General features: G+C 42.3%; 1 protein-coding gene across 1 annotated transcript in view; it reads right to left on the reverse strand.

The window, feature by feature from the left end:
* The window catches only part of PLAT (plasminogen activator, tissue), an 8506-nt gene extending 1891 nt beyond the window's left edge, over positions 1-6615 (reverse strand). Inside the window, exons 1-11 of the mRNA XM_009993233.1 lie at positions 6553-6615; positions 5682-5721; positions 5140-5271; positions 4630-4743; positions 3222-3396; positions 2572-2663; positions 2139-2313; positions 1722-1807; positions 1130-1325; positions 538-674; positions 308-448 (exon numbers count right to left, since the gene is read on the reverse strand). Of these exons, the coding sequence (XP_009991535.1) occupies positions 308-448; positions 538-674; positions 1130-1325; positions 1722-1807; positions 2139-2313; positions 2572-2663; positions 3222-3396; positions 4630-4743; positions 5140-5271; positions 5682-5721; positions 6553-6615 (1351 nt within the window). The remainder of the gene's footprint in view (positions 1-307; positions 449-537; positions 675-1129; positions 1326-1721; positions 1808-2138; positions 2314-2571; positions 2664-3221; positions 3397-4629; positions 4744-5139; positions 5272-5681; positions 5722-6552) is intronic.
* Positions 6616-13383: the final 6768 nt, after the last annotated feature.

The following is a 13383-nucleotide window of genomic DNA, read 5'->3' on the forward strand; positions in this document are numbered from 1 at the left end:
AGGAATGTGACAGCCCCATATGCCAATTTTCTTTGTGCCATTGTGCCATTTTTTGTCTTTCTACTGGTGCAGAGTATCAAGGAAGACTCTACTAGCCCATGCAGCTGACAGAACTCGAGTGAAATAACTTGCTGCAAGGCTTGTTTTTGTGTATCTCCTGCTTACTGCAGTGCTGCTGTAAGCTCATACAATAATGCAGGGGTCATATGCTGAGTGAAGCACAAGGCTTGAATTCTTTGAGGGCAGTGGATTGAAACTCTGGACATGGTATCTTCTACTAACACATAGATATGCATCTTCTACTTACATTCTTCGCTTTTGCCATAACCAGAGATCTCACATTCAGTCCAGTCAGGCAGCTGCAGTTCCGGAGGTGGGAGGCAGACAGCACGGACAGTGTCTGTTTCAATAGCACAGTCTTCTGCATCTGAGTTCAACTGCAACAGAGCTGAAGAGGAAAATAAATGTCCACTTAATTAACCACAAACTCGAGACAACTGTGATCTTTTCAGTCATGAGGTCAGAAAAAGTTCTTACCAATATCATTGTTGAAATTTTCTGAGTCAAATCTCTGATGCACAATGTAGTTCTTCACTTGAAACTTTTGTTCATTTTCTTCAGAAGTTGCTCGGGAAGTCCTACCCAGCACAATCTTCAGCTGATCTGTACTAAAGCTAAAGAACAAGTCTTGCTTTCTTCCCATGTTAACTGGAGTGGACCCTCCCCTTGGAGATGTGCTGTTGGAACTTCTATTTTAACACAATTATTACTTCGTTACCCAGACAGTTTGACCTCAGGTGTCCTATTTACATTTGTTTTTGCACCAATTGCTTACAGCCATTATGGCAAAGCTCCTCTGCCAGCCCCCTGTTGTTCTCAAGTTTCAGATGGCTCTGCATCTGTATTGACAGCTTTGTTCCTCAGCTACTTGGTATTCTGCTGTGGTATCTTAATGTCATGCTGCTAGTTTGTAATGTTCAGCACAATTAACTCTATAATTTTTAGTCTAGAATGACTTACTGGGATAAAGAGCTTTTTTCAAGTCTTTAACTGTTCAGGTAAAGCTATATGGATGGTTCTGTTTTCCAGAGGTTTTTTTTCCCAAGAAGGTACTGAATCCTCAACTTACCCTTCCTCAAAACAGTGAGCAGCTGACAAAACCCAGCAGGAACTGATCAGAACTCCTCCGCAGAGGAAGTGCTCCCCAGGAGCTCTGCGATATTTGATGAAGATGGCAGCTTGCCACGGGTGAGCTGCAATGTCTGCAGAGGAGCCACCTTTAATCCTGTACTGTTGTCCCCTGCGCTGCCGTAGGCCACAGGTGGCTGTGGATGACAAACCCAGAAACAGGCTTTTTGTTCAGGCATGCCCGAGTTTGGGCTAAGAGCCTGCTGTCAGTGCGTGTTTAGGCAGCCTGGCACAAACTGTTTAGTATCTGACTCATTCCTGTTTCCTAGGAAACTTTCATTTTGAGTTGAAAAATACAGTAAGGAAACCTTGCCTTTTTTCTCCTCCATTTCTGTAATCTTTGCTTCTGGCAGAGAAACAGGCACTTTGAGAAGTGAGCCACAGAATCTCTTTCTGCATCAAAAAGCTTTTTTACTTTTTTTTTTTTTTTCCCCCAGCTCTTATTTTACTGTAGGAGGCTTGAGTTTCATACAGATGGCATGCAGAACAGTTATGCCTTAAAGAAGAAGAATCAGGAGTGCTAGGATCCTTACAGCAAGTAGGTACATTGCAGTACTCCCATGTGAGCTGGTTTCCTTTCAGTACATGACACCAGGGTTTGCTGTCATTGTCAGGATTCCTGCAGCACAGGAAGAAAAGCTATTTGTATTATCAGATCTGCAGGGAGTTTGGGGAGACCTAAGGGTGGCAGACTGTGACCTAAGTGGACTCTTTTTGATTTTTCTAAAGATACAGAGGGCCCTAGGGGCATACTGAATTTACATTTATGGACTCTCTTGTTGGAGAAGCATAGGTCAGGTGGAATGAAATTACTATTGTCAGTGAGCTTCATTCCCAGCAGTAAGATATTTCCTCTGCTTTAATAATTCACATAAAGACTAGAGCCCTGCCTCAAGAGTATCACAAGGGAGTTTGACGGGATTTTAAAAATTCTGTAACTGAGTACATACCGGCAGAAATTGTGACTACCAAGGCCCAGCTGGTAAGCGTCTCTTCTCCAAGCAGTATATAACTTGTTGACAAGGATTCGAGAATTCCACCTCAGGCAGGTAGCTCCAGAACTGGTCATGCTGTAGCTGCCTCGGTAATCTGTGCCTCTTCCAGACTTGCAGTTGGCATTCCCAACTTCAATAAGAAAGCTGCATGTTAACTGGTGGATGTGAACCTGTCAGCTGTCCTAACTATGATTTCTGTCAACGCATCTATATATCAGCTATATGTATCTCTGTCTCTTGGAGTCATAAATATTAAAAGCTTAAACATGATTTAACATGAAAACCTCAACTTTTCAGGCTACAGAATTAGCACAAGTCCACAGGCAGACCTTATATATGCAGTGAATTACGGGAGTTCTAAAGTCCATTCTCTGTCCCCTGCATGTACCTTTTGAGCAGGAGGGCACACTGCAGTGTTCCCAGGTGTACTTTCCCCCTTTATAGATATAGCACCAAGGTCTGGAATCTTCATCTGGGTTTCTGAAAGAGTTATGGTATTATGCATAATTATAAAGCTATTGTTATTGTCCCATGCCTGCCATCTAGTTTGGTAACTTAATCCTGTTCCTCAGTGAAGACATGGACTGAACCTTCAGCAGTTTTTTTTTCTATTTCTATTTTAATTATAAACTTGTGGAGTACATAGAGATGAGGAAGAGACAACCAGTAGTGAGCAGGAGTGGACAGCTTGTGCAGCTTAGTTCATGTGCAAGAAAGCACTGTATTTTCAGAATCTTGAGTGGGATCTGGAGCTGCAGGAAACTGGCTTACAAAGGGAGTTTTAGGCATTGAGAAAGGACAAAGTAAAGACTATTGGTTGATAGATGTATGCATTTTGTAGTCTGTCATAAGCATCTAGTATAGATAGTACTGAGGTTCAGATATGTCTACAGGAGCTGACAGGCCTGTGCTGTTTTGCACCTGTGCAAAGTGCTCACTGCTTGGTATTAGACTGTTGCAAACAGCTGTTCCTTTGCTCCAGGCTCTTAGAACGGGCTGGTTCCAGTGGCTCTGACACACATGCCAACAGCCCCTCACCTGCAATAGTTGTGATTGCCCAAGCCCAACTCAGCAGCGTCCTCTCTTCGGCCACTGTACATCCTGTCCATTAAGCCATTACTATTCCAATTTGAACATTCAGTTCCACTCTCTGTCAGGCTCCAGGTACCCCTGTATGTTACTCCAGTATCTTTGTAGCACTTAGCTTCAGTATCTGAATAAAAGGGAACAAACTGTTACTCTGAGGACAGCATTCCAAACTCAGCTTCCCTAGTCTCTGTCCTGTTTAAACTTGGCTCCCAGATGTCTTGTCTTAGTAAGTCAGAAAATACCTTGCCAAGCAGACTGCAAATATACATTAAGGTCTTCAGCTCCAAAATTTAGAGTTAATTTACTGAAACACTGAGAACAGCCCAGGTGTCTTTCTTAAAAGTTCATTGCAGCATTAGCTTTAGAATAAAAAGAGGCAGCTTAACAGAGAGTCTAGTGTACAGCAGCAGCTTCTGGGTACTTCTGTATCCTTCTGGTACCTTTCTGCACTACACAGCTAAAACTGCTAGCATTGTTTACAGTAATTGGTGGAAGACCAAAAACTGTTACAGAGTTATTAAAACCCATCTCCTTAAAGTCCTTTTGTGCCTCATCTGTTCTCTCCTCAAGTTTGTTGCTGCTTGGTGCACAGTACTTTGAAAATCACACAGTTTGATGCTATAATATATAAAATGGACAATGCTGTATATAAAATGGGCAATGTGCTGGCTGCATTTTAGGTTTTTCTTGAAACAAAGACCTTGCATTAGATCATTCTAGTATTGAGCAAAATCTTCACTGTATTTCATATGGTAGTTCCTGTTTCATTGGAATTACAAGTTATTAGCTTTTGATCTCCAAGTTTCCTCTACTGGCCACAGTCAGAAATACTGGAATACATAGATTCCTGGTCTGTTTCTGTAAGACCACTGTTTGGAAATTACCATATTCTGTTGTTCTTGTAGTCCTGAGTGATTACTGGTGATGGTAATTCCCACCATAATGTTGAGGTCTTTTCCTGGCCCTTCCTAGCCCTTTGAGGTCCTTCCTTGCCCTTAGTGAAGGGAAATTGCCCCCCTTTCTTTGCCCCTCTTTATTTGCCCTTAGATATTAGGAAAAAATTCTTCCCTGTGAGGGTGGTGAGACACTGGCCCAGGTTGCCCAGGGAAGTTTTGGATGCCCCATTCCTGGAAGTGATCAAGGCCAGGTTAGATGGGTCTAGATCATCTTTAAGGTCCCTTCCAACCCCAACCAATCTATGGTTCCTGTCCTGGTTTGAGCCAGGATTTTAACACACTGTTGCTAGTTACAAGAAAGCTTACTGAAGGAAAAAAAAAAATCAGTAAAAAGAAAAATTGGCTTCATCCTGGCTCAAACCAGGACATTTCCATGATTTCAATAAATGTGGTATACTCACCTATTTCACACTGCTTCCCAGAGAAGCCTTGGTGGCACTGGCAGATGAATAGCTGTGGGGAATAATATGCCTGTGAACATTGACCCCCGTTGTAGCATTTATTTCTAGTGCAGGCTGTGGAATAAGCAAAAGCCAGAAAATAATGTTAGATTTCACAGAAGCTGGGAGTGTATACCCATCTTTCCTCTCCTGTCAGTCTCCTTTAGCCTGTTCTGGATTTTTAATGCCTACCTGTTACTCTCATGTGCTTACAGTCTTTTAGTGTAGTGCTTACAATCTTCTTTTGCTCCATTCTGTCCATGCACACTAATAGTAGCCTTCCTCAGCCCCTCGCTCATTTCCCCTTGGTCTGCCTGAGTTGGTATATATTAGTATTTTCATTTCTATCTTGTTATATTTCAAGCCAAATTTTCTGTGTAATAATGCCTTCCCTGAAAGTGGAGGTTTTTAGAATTGTTAGATGGACAGTCTTCCATCCCCCACTTTTATCTTTTTCTTCTTCATACTTACCTCTGATAGGCACAGTGTGGCAGCGACTCCAACCACTGTCGCACCTACAGTATTCTATTCTGCTCCCTGAGAGCCTCAGCCAGGTCCCCCTGTGCTGGTAAATTTCTCCAGATGAATTATCTGTGCAAATGGCTGTAATTGGAGAAAGGAAATCCTCTTTTAGATATCCAGGGAAAAGACCTAGCTGAGCAAAGGAACTCCCTTCTCCTTCCAGGAGAAAAGCATGTGTGATGTGAGCATTTGTCTAACAGGCTGCCTTTTTTCCTTCTCAGGCCACAATTGTCTCATCTTTCTCACTGCTGTGTTGCTGGATCAACTGTTCCACTACTGACTGGCCTCTGTGAAGAATAACAGAGGGAGGGGGAAACTTTCTTTGAGTTGTGCATGGTATTAATGGTCTGGTAGTTTGCCTTCTGAATCTCTTATCAAGACAACCATGAGAAATGCGTTTCAGGCTCTGTTCCCTCAGCATCATCTGCTTTCCCCTCCTGTGGTTGTGAAGTTCTGGGTAACACACCACAGTTGTAATTTGCCTGGCTTACCTCTAGATCTGGCTCCCCTTTTGAAACGCATGCGTAAGCCCTGCAAGGAAAGAAGGTTAATTCTGTGAATAGCTGCTGTCTTCAGAAAACAGAGAACAAGTGTCTCCAAAGGTCTTGATGTCTTGTAGATCAGGGGAGAGCTCTGAGGAACTGTCTGCCCTCCTTGTCAGGCAGTACAGTGAAAAGTGCCTTTAGCACTTCAGCATTTCCAAAGAAGTACATGTGAATAAGCAGCAATTTTTGCTCACTGACATGCAGTTTCCCCATAAGCTCTGGTAGGTGGATTACCTTTTGAGAGATTTCTCCTGCAGCCAATTAAATAAAATATTTTAAATAAAATTTGAAGGAAGAAACCAATTTAGCAAGCTTATTTTATCAGGTTGCAAGAGGAAGACTAACAAAAACAAAGAGGAAGGCTACCCCAGTAGCACATTTTTCAGAAAGAGACTAAACGTTTTAGAATTGTGTAGGGTTTACTTAAGCTGGGCAATGTAAGGCTTAAAGTGAAGGGGTGTGAGAACCATCAACATCCAGACTAAGTGAGAATAATGAGGAAGGCAATTACAATACAAAGAAAATTAAAAGGGAGATCACAATGGAACTCTTACTAACATTGAAAGATGACAGTGAAGTGATACACCCAGAAGATTTCAAGAAGACTTGCTTACCAGAATGAAAACCAGCCAGGATAACACGCTACTGGAAATCCCAGCTTAGAGTTAGACTACTTTGTAGGGTTTTCTTTCCTCTAATTTTAGTGATATAACCAGATTCTTCTGTCTGATGCAGGCAGCTGGAGTCAGTGGTAAGGTAGTGCTGCTGAAAATGCAGGAGGGTGACAAGAGCATTATCCAATGCATTAGCTTCTTACCTGGCATTGAGCAATCATGATTCCTCCCACCAGAAGGAGGAGACATGCAAGTTTGCCTTCCATTCTGAGTGGTTTTTCACCTTGCCTCCAAATCTCAAGTTATCTGTAGAGACAAAAGAAAAAATAAGATCAAAGGCAATCTGCCAGGCTAGACCCAGATGTGTTTTAACTTGATAAACTTAGAAATCTGACACACTAAAGTACACCCTTTTAGGTCAGGAGAATGTTTCCTTGGGAATAACACTGTCGGAAGTAAATTTCAAGTCCTTCTTCCCAAGGTTGCTGAAAACCAACAATATCATGTGCATTATTAGTGAGATGGACTTGTGTAATCAAGGAGTGTAATGCTGACTGGAAAGTGTTTCTTGAGATTCAGGCTACTTAGACCTATCTAAGAGAGAGCACTTGCAAGGAAACAAAAATCTGGTGAAGGGTCAGTCTGTGATAATAGTAGTTTAAAAGGATTTTGTTTTCTGCACAGACCGCTTCTTCACATGACAGTGAGGGCTTCTCTTGTGTAGAGCTCGTGTTGGCTAGGAGACTTTGGTTGCTGATAGGTGGGGACAACTCTGCTGTATCTTTGATTTTCAATATTGCTACAGCTTCTCCCCAGCTGAGCTTTTCTACTCTACTGTTGTCATGTGCTTTTGCTAAAACGGAAGCATATGGCAGTTAGCAGTATGCCAGGCTAGTTTTTGGTCTTGAATTCTCATTTATTCATTGCAGCATTTCTTTCCATGTGTCACTGCTATGCAGTTACAACTACACCTTAGCCCAAACACCTACACCTTAGCAGCAGCTTCACACTTTAGACAGAGCCCAAAGCCCTCTTCCATCCCACATGAAGAGTTTCTGCTTCCTCCAGACCAATTTCATCGTCTGTCTCCTACAGCACCAGTCTTGTGAGAGAACCTCCAATGATCTCTGGGAGACTGCTGTCTGGTGTGGTGAGGCTGGGGTTAAAGATCAGTCTGGACTTCTGTTTCCATCATCTCATTTGCTCTGAAAATCTACTTCTGTCTTTACTCATCAAAGGTTGATTTCCTACCTGGTAAAATTGCTGCTTTGACCTGGCCACAGATAGCTATAGGAAGGACATTTGGGTACTGTGATCTGTGTTTCTTCATACTGCAGCAAAATGTATTTCTGTCTGGCAAGCTTCTTGGCAGAAGCATGAATTTAATTTCTTAGCTACTGACTGCAGTGAGATATGGTACCATCTTGTGCCCTGGTTTCCCTTCCCCCAGTTTGTTTCCTGACAAAGGAGGAAAAATTACTTCTTTCACAGAAGCCGAGAGCCTTGTGTAAGCACTGGCTGTTCAGGGCAGCTGCTGGGCGGAGAGGAAATGGAGCAGGGCAGATGCACTCACAGCGTAGCCTCTAATGTGTGCAGATTTTACTGCTGAAATTAAGCAACATGGAATTTTTTCCCATGCTGTACTAAACACCCTTTCTAATCTCATCCTCATAGCAGAAAAATATACTAGATGTGACAAAGGCAAAGGCAGTGAAGGGCACTGAGGCGGTTTGTTGCCTATGAAGGCAGAGTGCTTTGTTGTGGGCTGCTGGCTCCTCTGTTAATCCCTGTAGGAAAAATCCCCAGGATTATACATTTTGCTCATTCTTTTGCCTTGGTCATCTTGTAGTAACTGTAAAAGATCAGGCAAATGTTTGTAGGTAAAAGAGCTTGAGTAAAGCCTGACCTTATCAGCATGAGTTTGGTAGCTAGCAAAGTGCTGTTTTATATTTAGAAACACTGCTGAACTTGAGGAACTTAAATAAGGATTTATTGATACACCAACAGGACACACTGTTGGGGAGGAGGCAAAATTTCATGGGAAAACTTAAATTAGTAAAATGGATACAAATTACTATAGAGTGTCAGACGTCTAGAAATTTGGTGCCTATAGAACTTTTTGGAAACATGGCATTCCAATACATCTATTAAAAACTGGGAAGGTATTATTGATTTTCACAGTTCAGTAATAGCTTTTAAGGACTGGAGTTGTCATTTTATGTAAGCTGAACTCTTACAATAAGAAAAATAACTTTATCCCAGGTTTCCTGACTTGCACCCATAATTTTCCTCCTAAACATAATAGTTATTCCTACATGCACTAATAGTAGCTCTTTTTTTACAACTGAACGAGACATAATCACCAGTGTGAAAAGATTTAGCTTGATCCTCTGTACTAACTAAGGTTGTTATAGCAGACAGTCTAGATGGCTGAGATGATGAGTCACAGGAGTGTGATGCATACAGGACCCCCTCTGCTTTGAACAAGTCCAGCACCAGAGGTCCATTTTCTCTCTTTCCTCAAAAATACAGTGCCTCCTATACAAACCAAGAGCTGGGAGAGAGGTAGAATAGGAGGCAGGACAATAAAATCTCATTCCAAATCTCTAGCACTGCTGTGCAGTTCCAAATCTATGAAATGTTTATGCTCTGTCTCCCACACTACCAGCTTTTTATCGTCTGCATTATGTGATCCATGAGCAAATAGAAACGTAACCCAATTACTTGAGAAAACTACTACTTCCAGAAAGTAGGAGCTCAGACTCTGTTTATATAAAGCCAGAGAAGGCAGCTGGGTGATAGCTGGTGAAATTTGAGTATGAATGAGTCATATATTGAGATTAGAGACTAAAAAAGAGAGGGAGATTTTTTGTGTTTGGGTGTTGGGTTTTATTGGGGGCTTTTTTTTTTTTTTTGGTAAGGATTTGTTAAAATTTGTCAAGTCTTGAATTTCTTACTAACAACTTTAAAAAATGACATTCTGCTAGCTAAGACCTTGTTAAGGAAAGGTTCATTTAGTTAAACTACTTATCTGAGCTGAGCTGCTTTGTTAGAATTTCTCCCTAGGAAGCACCACAAAGAACTGTTGAGACCTCACTTCTCAGGTTCCTGCTAAGATGTCCTCAAAACAAGGCAACATTGGTCAAATCTGACATTTTTATTTTTTGTGGAAGGACAGAGTTGCAAAGCTGATCTAATATCCTTAAGTAAGTCCTTGTTGCCTGAAACCAGCAGGAAAATATAGGTAGTATTCAGGGGAGAGGGGAAAGTATATTTTCAATGAAAAAAAAAAGCATAAGCATCTTGGAGACTGACCTGAAAGGAGGCATCCCTATTTAAAAAGCATCTGTATGGTTTAATCAATTTTATTGCACATATTCAGCTATACAAATTAATGTTAGTCTTACACAGCACATGCTTATACTGCAGGATGGGACAGTCTACCTGAAGTTGTCTTGCATTGGATCCCACATCCTTTCTTCCACTTATTTCTGCTGCCCCTCCTCAGGCTAGCTTACCTTACAATGCTGCAGCTCTTCTTGCTGCGTTTCCCCCTCTCCATGGGGGAATGCCTGTCCATCCATTGATGGCTGCTGGCCCACTATGCATGGAAAACTTGTAACAGATGTTGCCATATAATTATTTTCATTTTGGGAAAGGTACAACTTAGGCCAGTCAATTGGAATGTTCAAAGTGATAAGCCTGGTAAGCCCTATCAAACGGAAATAATCTGGCTATTTGAAAAATACCATGTTTACAAGATCCCAAGGAGAAACCTGCAAGCATTGTGCTTCTGTTAAGGTTCTCCTAAATGATTTGTGCCTTCAGCTTTCACCCTTTGCTTCCACTCATTAAAAATACTCTAGCAATAAGCTAGAGGTCTAGAAGTTGTGTTCTGACATTTTGATTCTACAATTTGAGGTTCATTAGGAGATAAATGTAAATTATACCCTAAATGTATCTTTGCTGAAGCATCAGGAATACTTTAAACCCCGTGGCAATTTGCTACTAACAGCCCTTCAGAGCACTAAGAGTGTATTATCTTACTGATGTGGAATGAGACCTAAAATAGGGATGTATCTTACCAAGGTTGAAAAAAAACACAAACCAGAAGTCATTAGTAGAAATTAGAAGTAGCTCCTTCCCCTCTATGCCTCCCAATAACTTAGAATGTCTATTCCAGGATACTTTGATTCCGAATCTATAGCACTAATAGTTTTCTTGCTGATTAATAGCTATCTTGATCTAGTTCAAGCAAAAGACTGTAGATCCCTCCTGCCTTTCCTGCCTTCCATAGAAGGTGCCTCTGTATCCCCCTGTCTAAACTGAGGGGATGAATATCAGACTATTTCTATTTAAAATATAACATTCTCTGCTTTTGGAGAAAATAATTAAGACAAATCAAAACAAAAAATAAGATTCTTTAGTCTTCGAAGACATCAGAGGAAATGGCTATTTCAATCTCTTCGTTTTGGCAATCATTCCCAATATTTCCTGTGGTTTTGGCTGCATTTGAAAAGAAGCGTGATTAGGGAGAACTGAAGACCCGCCTCCCTTCTCCTTTGTCCCTCCATTATCCTGGTTGGGAGCCTGGGGTGAAAGGCATAGTCCAGTCTCCTCCCAGGCAGACAGTAAGCTGTCCTTTCACAGCTAGCTCTCTGGGTCTGTCCTTACCATCAAGATATTTGTCGGTAATTTTTCCTTTGGTTTACGTTCTTTTGCTAATGTTCTTTGTGCAGGAGACTCCTCCCTGCTAACTGGTCAGAGCCTGAGGCTGTCAGCCCTTTCCCTGGAACAGCTTAAGCTTTCTTGAAACAACTGAAAGCTAGCAGCTTTCCTCAGCGTTATGAATCTCCTCCAAAGCTGAAAGGCAAAGCTCAGTTAGTTAACTACTATGGCGCTTCAGTGGGATTTATTAAATAATAATATTTAATAGTATTTAATGACAGTGCTATCGATGCTGAAAATGGGAAATGCACCTTTTGAAACAGGTGCAGAGTAGTACCTACCTTTTTGCTTTTTCTCTTCTGTATTCTGCTGATTAGTTCCTTTCCAGACCACCGGTTTTGTGCTTTCTGCGTCTCTGCTCTGATCTCGCTGAACAGCTCCTGTCCTACTTAAAACTCCACTCGAGGGGGTGGAGACTCCAGAGGGCAGCAGGGCGTGCGTTCCCCCCCTTCCAGAGGATCAGGGGGTGAACTGGGACAGGCTGGCATGTGTCCGGAGCATTAGGGAGTGAGCCTGTGCGGGAAAGGAGGAAAGCTTGTTTGCTGAAGTGAGTGGGGCATGCTGGATTTTACAGCCAGTTTGTTTTGTTCTCTTTCTTCCAGTCCGAGAGCAGATTCAGTCTTCGAAACAGCATTTCCCCATTGAACATCTTAAGCTTCAGTGACAGGGAGAATAGTGTGTATGCCTTGTGATGAACTGTCTCATTATTCTTCTAGGAATGTGAGGGAACACATGGATGTATTATTTCTAACGTGACCAGAGGTCTGCAATCTGTAGACTTAGTTCCAGTACTGAGAAACTGGGATTTCAAGCAAGAGCATAGTGTGCTGTGCACTGCAAGGCATCCATGGAGAATCTTTGGCAGAGACTGACCAATATGTGGAGCACAGCAAGTCATGAACAGTGTCACTGGGAAAGGAAATGGTCAGAGAAGCTCTCAGGTTAAGTGAGGACAATGAGCAAAACTCGAATGGATCTTTAGATAGAAATACAGAATACCAGGTTGAAGACTATGACTAAAGAGTTAAATATGCTCCAATACTGTCTGCCCAGCATCTGCTCGACAGGGTGTGATCATGAGGTAGCTACTAGGTTATCAAAGTGTGGCAGATGAATCTGAATGATCAGTTTTAGAGCTGAACTTAGGGCTGGGTTGTAAAAACTGTTGGTGATGCAACTGTTACAGTAGTGGATGTGTCCTATCTTTTAGGAATGGGTTCACTAGAAATCAGGTTGCTGGTACAATTTAGTGTAAGCACAAACATAAGAGATGGTATGTGAGGAACCTCCATCTTCAGGAAGTAGCTGCAGAGAGCCCTCAGTTGGGAGGCACAACAGTGGTTACTTTACATAGTGGCAAAGATTAAACACCAGTTACTCTGAATGTTTAACTTCTCTGTGAGGAAGTCAATGTCAAGATTATCACATGTATTTCTCCAAGAGTCACAGTGCTGGTGGTAACATTAATACCATAGATCTGATTTAAAGGCAGCTGTGTTTGACTGTTTCCAGAAGGGTGTCCCAGTTCAGAAAAAGATGCCTGGACTCTGTTGAGTAAGCAGGGGCTAATTTATATTATTTTAAAAGATAAAAGCTATTTGCTTATGATTTCTAGATTAAAGGTGCTAACAAAACAATAGCCGTGGTGAAATATTTCAGAAGTTATTAGTTCCTGGCTTTTCAAAGCTTAGGGACGGGCATAACTGCCTAGAGGGTGTGGTGTGGATGCCATTTCTAGTGCTAAATCTACTTTAGGAAAGGCAGCAATAGTGGTGTCTCCTCTCTAAAGCACCGTCCACTGTCATACCTCTAAGCTGGTTGTGTCTCAGCATAGTTTTGGCAGGGCTGTTTGATGTTAGTGATAAAGTGCATCGTGTCACCCTACACAGCAGGCCCACCACGCACACCTCTGTGCTGCAGCCTTTGGCTGTGTGGCAGGATCAGCTGCGTCCCCCCTGCCTGTGCTGCTGTGCATCTTTGCAGTGGAAATAAAATAACAGTGCTTACCGGCAGCCAGCCCAGGAGTATTTAAACCTGCTATAATGCATGGAATAGTGTTTTGGCTTGGATGGTGAAGAGGGTAGTAGAGGTAAATAGTACATTTCGGTACATTTAGTAGACGTTCAAGAAGCTGTGGGAAGGAGACAGCAGTTCTGCTGTTTTAGTTAAATAGCTCACGAGCTCTATTCTCCTCTAGCGCCCAGTCCCTGACTCCAGGAGGATGGCAGGTGTGACGACGGCCACGCCACGCTACGCAGCGGCCCTGGCGGCAGAGCCGCGGCTCCCGCCCCCGCGGCTCCTTTAAG

Source organism: Chaetura pelagica, unplaced genomic scaffold (assembly GCF_000747805.2).
Source record: "Chaetura pelagica isolate M959 unplaced genomic scaffold, ChaPel_1.0 scaffold302, whole genome shotgun sequence".
Lineage (NCBI taxonomy): Eukaryota > Metazoa > Chordata > Aves > Apodiformes > Apodidae > Chaetura > Chaetura pelagica.